We start from the raw sequence: 7,836 nt of genomic DNA, 5'->3' as shown, positions 1-7,836 counted from the left end.
TTTTTCTACATCTTGATAAACACCAATATAGCCGGTGAATTCCTCGGGTTCGTGGCCATCTCCGGCAGTACACATACTGTTCAGGTTGTTGTACCCTGGGAAACAGACGCGCTTGAGAGTAGGCACGAAATCTGTTTTAAGGGCCCCGTGTCTAACACGATCCTCAACCAAAACCGTTACCCAATTTTAATAAACGAATTGTTGTTTTGAAGAAACATTTGTTGGAGACTCAAGTGATGAAGACTTGTGACATGGATGCTAGAAGAAAGCTTATGGAAGCTCTCTTAGTAAGATATGGATTGAATCATTTCGGTATATAAAATTGCATTTTATATTCTTTTTATGTACTTTTGTAAACGGTATTGTATTAAGTGAATTTTCCAGGATTAACGAGAGTATCGTTATTATAATTTTGTTATTATTTTAACTAAAAGTGAACCACTTTTCCTACGATTTTAAAAGGTGTGCTATACTTGAGCAACTTACGTGATCTACAAAAAGATTGAAATAGTATTCAAGTTTTTCTTTTGTTCTAGCATTACACCGATAAACATCAACTCTTGTAAACTATTTATAGGTTATTCATCATCATATTTGTTGTTATCTTTTACACTTTTTTTTCAACAACTCAATAATATCTTCTACCAAGAATAAAAATTGAATTTTGTCTCTTTGGTATTTTTGTTCAATTTTATCATCTTTGCAGGGTTTACTCTTTGCGTGTTAGTATTTGTTGGATGTTGATTATGAGTTTCTTTATGTTAAAACATTAATAGTTTTCTACTTCATTTATGTTAAAACATTAATAGTTTTCTACTTCATTTGAACTAATTTGCAATAATCTTTTACTGCTATTATTTTACAATCTTGTTAATACGCGACAGTTTTCGGAGATCTTAAGATGTTGCTTTGACCATGAGATGATGTATAGATGTGGCTAGGGACAACTCCGTCAAATCAATCACGCAATTGATGAGAATTCTGTTACGGTGAAATAGGCGATAGAAGTGTTATTGAAATATTATTTAATATAATTGTATGTCTATAACTTATGCTCTGGATGTCACCAAGACAATAATTGACAGACAAATTCACTAAAAGAAGGTATATGGTTGATGCTTCGGATTGAACATGGATCAACCACAAGGAACTCATGAATCATATCATAATTTTGTTGAACAAGTATCATCGACGATACTACAGTTGTGCTATGCGTCGGCCATTCTATGAAGAAACAATCAAAGGCGAGGTCCGAAACAAAGCATAAACACTAAGGTCTATGTCACGGTTGGTCATACATGACTATCCAACAACTTTGACAAGTTCCTTAAAACAGTAAATTGACGCTTAATAGTCTAGGAGGCCAAATTAATATCAACCAGCAAAACTCATCATCATCATCATCATCATCATCATCATCATCATCATCGTACTCAGTATATCCCACCAATAGCAAAGCTATGTTAGGGTCTGAGGAGGGTAAGATGTAGACAGCCTTACCTCTACCCCATAGGGATAGAGAGGCTGCTTCCGGTGAGACCCCCGGCTCGATAGTAGTTTTGCATCAAGCCTTGGACATAAAGCACATAGCACTCAATCATCGGGATACCGGCTGATTGGTGCATGTACCCTCGTCTTTCGGCTATCAACGCCACCACATGATGCCTGATTAACCTTCCGCCACTTTTAACGTTATTTTCACGAGATTAGTAAAATAACGTCAAAATTAGTGCAATTTCACTTTTGCCCACCCGAGGGTTTACACATATATACATAATATGCGCGCACCTCAACCAGCAAAACTCAAGATAGATAAATGCCAAAGAGAAGTGACTTCTTATAAAATTATTATTTTGAGTATAAACTAAAGTTCTTGATTGTTTTATAACAATAAGATAGAAAATGTACTTGTTATTTTCCAAAAATCTTACATATATTTTAAGACCTTACAAATGTCTATAAGGTTATGTGTTGTGGTTAAAGCCACCATCATATTGTATCACTTGACGTTGATTGGCATTGAATAAAACCCCCGATGAATAATTTGACCCTATTGTGGTGGGAAAGCCAATAGCGCTAGTCAAAGCATTACTCCATTCCCACAATTGCCCATTAGCGCCGGCGAGCCGGTTGGAGCCACAACGATAGCGCCCCAACTATCGTGAACTTGTTATGGTATGCGCGAGTGATGTGGAAACAAATACGAACCTAACGCTTTTAATAACCTAGACAATACATAGTCTAATATCAAATTAAGTTTGAGAAGTTCAGAGAAGTGATTTCTAATCATGAATTGTTTAATGTTTAATATAAGTCAATGAATATCTTAAATTAATACAAGTCGGCCATGTAAAGATAAATTGTGAAGTAATATATTATTTATGCCCACGTTTTTGGTGGTCCTATGATGAATTTGATATTTGGTGGGCCAACAGTCATATACGGTTTAAATTTATAGAAGTTATTCATAATAGTAGCCGTAGGCTTTGTTGTTTGTTATATCTACATGGCAATCTCAAAATAATTTCATATATATATATATATATATATTAATTTTATATATATATAGAGGAAGATTAACGTACAAATGAAATAAATGTGCTAAACGTGAGAATCAAGTAAAGTAATTATATTTACAAGTAGAGTAATTATCATGGAGTAATTACATAATTACTCTACTTTTATATATAATTACTCTACTTGATTCTCACGTTTAACATGTTAATTTCATTTGTATTTGATCCAAACCCTATATATATATATATATATTAGGGATTAATGGAGTTACACATTTACTTCTCGCTATAAAAAAACTTCTGAAATGATCCAATATATATATATATATATATATGACAAATGAAAAAACTTAAATCTCATGTGTACATCTTAGTCTTGTATGATTGTTCAACAATAAGATAGAAAATGTACTTGAAACAAGAGTTACACAAGTTCTATATTCGGTTTATGATTCACGTATTGTCAATAAACATTTGTTGCGCATACACACGTGACACGTCATGATACTTGATTAAGTCGCTGACCAAGTGTATTCATATCCATGGGTTTACCATCTACAAAAAGTTTGATCTATATACAAGAATAAGTCGACTAATACCTCGATAGTTCTTGATTTTGTTTTCCCAGAGCATGTAATTTTGAAAAGTAACCTTTACGACCACTAAGGGACTTTCAACGATAGTTTACACACATACAATTTATGCAATATACAAAATGATTAAAGTAGTATTCTAGTAATTCTACTACTCTATGATTTTGTTTAATAGCATTATAGTGGCAGGTATCAACTCCCACAAGCATTTCTAGGTTTTTTCATCAATATCAGTGACGGACCCTGGAAACTTTCGAAGGACAATTTTCTATCGCTAAAAATCAGAAAGTATCAGGCCAGTTTGGATTAGTTTGTTCTTTTTATATATTTTATTATTATTATTATAGCGGGGGGGGGGGGGGGGGGGGGGGTTCACAAGTAACAGTCTCGGTGGATTGTGGAGGGGAGGTCGAAGATCAGCTGGCAACAACAACTATTTTGTTTGACCGTACCTCGTCTAGACTCTGATGATCGATAATGGATAGATGGGTTACAAATGTGCTCGGATTATCCCGATTAGTTGTTTAAAACGAACTCGATTATCCTAGTTAATTGTTTAATATATTCAAAGACCTGAACTATTAAAATTGAATGTTTCATGAGAAAAAAAAATGGGGTAGTCGTGAGTCGTGACCAATTGGATGGTTTTAAACATTTGGATTTGGGTTTAGGAGTTGAGGTCCTGAGTTCAAAAAATATATATATATATAGAAAAATAAAAAATAAATAATAATAATAATAATGGCGTGGTCGAGGGGCTGTTTGGTAGCCTCTTAACAGTCATTAAGAGGCTACCTCTTAATGGCTCATAGCCTCTTAATGGTTAAGAGATAGCCTTAAGTCTGAATGATCAACAGTCATTAAGAGGCTACCTCTTAATGGTTCATAGCCTCTTAATGGTTAAGAGGTAGCCTTAAGTCTGAATGATGATCATTCAGACTTAAGGCTACCTCTTAACCATTAAGAGGCTATGAACCATTAAGAGGTAGCCTCTTAATAACTGTTAAGAGGCTACCAAACAGCAAATCGTAAAAAACCATTAAACAAAATTTCATGTGGTTCGCATGTACAACATTTCCAATACTTAATTCCGCCATAGACAGGGTCGTTATCATATTTATTTTCATTTCAACTTCTCGTGTTCTTTCTTTTATTATTATTATTATTATTATTATTATTATTATTATTATTATTATTATCTGTACACATGTTAATATTTTAGGATTAATTTTCGGTCCATGCTTCGGATTGACCATGGATCAATCATAAAAAGCTGAACTATATCTTAAGTTTTGTTGAATGAGTATGCTATCGATATTACAGTAAAGCTATGCATCAATCATTTTATGTAGACACAATCAAATGCAGGTACTAAACAAAACATACACTACAATCGATGTCACGGTTGATCGCCCATCAACTATTCAATTGCTTGATAAGATCCTTTGGTTTCGAGAGATGTAAGAAAAAATAACAAACGTTAAAAACTACAAAGATATTAGTTTCCTACGTATGCATATACTTAAAACAGTAACCCACAAGCAACCAATTTTTACAAGGATTTCACAACTTACAAGAGTCAAGTAACATAGTTGTTATCTTAAAAAACAAACAAATTAATAAAATCCTATAGTTATATCAAATCCAAAACATAAAAACATTCTAACCAGTGGTGCTCGAAAGGCTATAGTTATATCAAATCCAAAACATAAAAACATTCTAACCAGTGGTGCTCGAAAGGCGTGGACTTCCAATATGTTTCTTCTTCTTCTTGCTCGGCTTCGTCACTAGCAACTGAATTCTACCAAACCCAAACTTCTTTCTCTTTCCTTTCCCGCCTATGCTGTCACCACCACCAACACCGCCACCACCGCCACTGGTCGGTTTACTCAACATTTGTGCCAAAGAAACCTTCCTCTTCATATCACTTTTCTCATAATACTCTTCGGTCAAAAGCAACTTCCGGTTCAAAATCTGCCCGATCGACATAGTGGGCGCCAAAATAGGGCCCGCCAAAAGGGGACCTGACACGCTGCTTCCCAGATGAGCCCTGTTTACATCCAAAACACCATTGTTGCTCCTGCTTGACGAATTCTTGAACCTGGTCAAGTTTTGGACCATTGACTTCCTTCTTCGACCATGATCCGAACGCCACTTACTAAAAGCTTCTTGTGCTTTTAACTTCTCATTATTAGCAGCTTCAGCTTTACTCAAAGCTTCTTCTAGAACTCTCTTACTGTGTTTCACTTCTTCTGTTGCTTCCTCTACCCTGTTCAAGATATCTGCTTTACACAACTCAGGCTCGTTGACTTTGACCGATTCTTTGACTTTTTTAACTAAAGATTCATTGGCATCTTGAGCTTTCGATTTTAAACAATTATACTTGTTAAATGAAAGAGTTAGATCTCCACCTTCTGATAAAGTTTGACTTTCTGATATTGACTTCATCTCGGGTTTGTTGGCTTTTCTAATTAAAGATTCATCAGCCTCTTGGGCTTTCGACTTTAAACAATTATACTCGTCAAACGAAAGGTTTACACCTTCTCCTTCTGATAAAGTTTGACTTTCTGATATTGCCTTTATTTCGAACCGAGCAAGAGCCTCACTGGCTCGGGCCGCTTCTTTCAACTTTTTAGCAGCAATTAGACGGATCTCTGCTGTTTTGATTCTTTTTTTGGTTTGTTTGATTTGATTCATTGATCTTAAAACTTCAGATTTTGCAGCCTCTCCTACTTTCTTGAACTGCTCGGTTTCAGAAGTCAACCTATGAAGCTCTCTCGGAAAAGAGTCAACCTTTTCGTCAACAGACGAAATTTTTGAACAATTTGAAGATAATCTTTGACGGGTTTTTTCAAGTTCGAATCTTTCTTTCTCGATCATCTTGCTGTATGTTTCAACGGTTGCTCTGATGTCAGCAAGATCATTTGTGGTTCTCGTTAAGTTTAGTTTAGCCTGCTTCAGTTCCATCAAAATGGAACCTGGAGTTGATTGTGATTCAGTGGCGTTTTCGTCATTTTCCTCTCTTGGTTCTTTGCCTTCTTTCAATTGGTCGTTGACTGCAGCGGATTCTTTCTGTAGTTTGACTTTTAATTCTTCAACAAGAGTCTTTGTTGCTTCGAGTTCTTTCAGTACTTCAAGTGTTTCTCTTTCTTTAACCATCAAATCGGTTGCTAATTGTGCAGCCTGCAGTTCAGCTTTTTCTGCATCAAACTCTTCTTCATTGTCATTCTGCAATCACGTGAACATATAGTCAAATTCAAAAGTCAAAATGTTATCTTTTAGTTTGACTTAAAAGTCAACATTCTTGGGTTTAGGGGAGTAAATGAGTCAAGACGAACCCGAGTTCGGCTTGTTTAAATACTTCAGCTCAAGCTCGGCTTGTCAGCAGGTTCTCAAGCTCAAACTTGGCTTGTTTATTTTTTATTAATTATTTAATTATTATTATTTTTTAATATTTGTTAATTACTTTTGTCAAACGAACCTTAATAAAAGCTCAAACTTGTTTAAGCCGGCTCAATTCGAGTTTTTCACGAGCGGCTCAGCTCATTTATATCTTTTAGTTTAGACTTGCTAGTAAAAACAAGAACCAAAGCTAGATCAAGAGTGATCCAAAACTTTGGGCTAGTTTTCATTTTATTTTGGCAATTTTTTATTCTTTTATTTTTAGTCCAAGACATAATACAACTTTATTTTCTGTAATTTTTTAAGACTAGCCAGTACTTGCCAAATTTAGAAATGATTAAATATGCAGTTTATCAATTCCCTTAATTTCTCAATTTAAATTCTTGCTTTCCCTCTAAGTTAAAGCTTCAACCTTTTAGCAATATTTTATTCTTTCTTTTTAGTCTAAAAACCCGTAAATTGATACAAGTTACCTTTATTTAACTCCTTAATTTCAGCATTTTATTCACATTTTGCAATTTTCAATAATTAACAATACCTTGCCAAATTTAGAAATGTTTAAACCATTCAGTTCATCAATTTCGTTACTTTATTAGTTTATTTTCTTAACTCAAAGCTTTAACCTTTTTAGCTCAATTTTCAATTTCATGTTACACTTATGATTTTTTTTAGAACGACGACTTTCTTTTTGTGATCCAATTTGGAGAGCCCGTTGCCCACTCTGGTTAGAATGTGTTTTGTCTTACTAGCTTCAGAGTTTGGCCGGGCATATTCCTAGGGAAACCATACCGTCGGCTGCCACATGAGCAGAACTCACTGATGGCGGGACGAAAACTCGGGTGGGCTCGGAGCTCACCTTGACCAAACCCAAAAAAAAAATGATAATTAAAAACTGAATAAAATTAGCAATATAATGGGAAAATATGGTGAATCAAGCAAATAATAATAATAATAATAACAGACACGAATTAATAATTATGAACAGAGAAAGATAAAAGGACCTGAAGCAGGTGTATGGAATGGGGTTTCCAGAACCCGAGTCCACCGAACCGGGTCACAGCCTCCTTCACCGACTCAAACGGTGCTGACGTGTCGATTTCACCTCTAACACCACCGACATTGATTTGTTTCTGCTCTGAAGTTGTGTCACTACATCCAGACCCGACATTGTGACCCGAATCAAGTGGTTGTTCCATTGTACAAAACAAAAAGCCCTAGAGAGTTTGATTTGGGGGTTTTGATTGTTTGGATCTAAAATGAAACGAAGGCCTAGCTAGATATAGGCTGAGAATTACAAGTGAGAGTGAAGAAAGAAAAGAAAGATG

General features: G+C 35.0%; 1 protein-coding gene across 1 annotated transcript; it reads right to left on the bottom strand.

Moving 5' to 3' along the window:
- Positions 1 to 4,799: 4,799 nt before the first annotated feature.
- LOC143585275 (WEB family protein At2g38370-like) lies at positions 4,800 to 7,836 on the bottom strand. Its single transcript, XM_077067096.1, has 2 exons — positions 7,513 to 7,836; positions 4,800 to 6,337 (listed from the first exon to the last, which is right to left on the bottom strand). The coding sequence occupies exons 1-2, from the start codon at positions 7,705 to 7,707 to the stop codon at positions 4,829 to 4,831; spliced, it is 1,704 nt and encodes a 567-aa protein (XP_076923211.1). The 5' UTR covers positions 7,708 to 7,836; the 3' UTR covers positions 4,800 to 4,828.

This window comes from Bidens hawaiensis, unplaced genomic scaffold, assembly GCF_021521415.1.
Source record: "Bidens hawaiensis isolate Kalapana, Puna unplaced genomic scaffold, B.hawaiensis_p1.1 tig00033754_1, whole genome shotgun sequence".
Taxonomy (NCBI): domain Eukaryota; kingdom Viridiplantae; phylum Streptophyta; class Magnoliopsida; order Asterales; family Asteraceae; genus Bidens; species Bidens hawaiensis.
Note: the sequence above shows the minus strand (reverse complement) of the source record. Positions and strands in the feature narration are given on the sequence as shown.

Bases quoted from the DNA above. Each gene is read 5' to 3' on its own strand.
- LOC143585275 (XM_077067096.1), bottom strand. From the start codon at position 7,707: ATGGAACAACCACTTGATTCGGGTCACAATGTCGGGTCTGGATGTAGT. The intron at 6,338-7,512 runs GTCCTTTTATCT...ACGTGATTGCAG, and splicing joins ATTCCATACACCTGCTTCAG to AATGACAATGAAGAAGAGTT.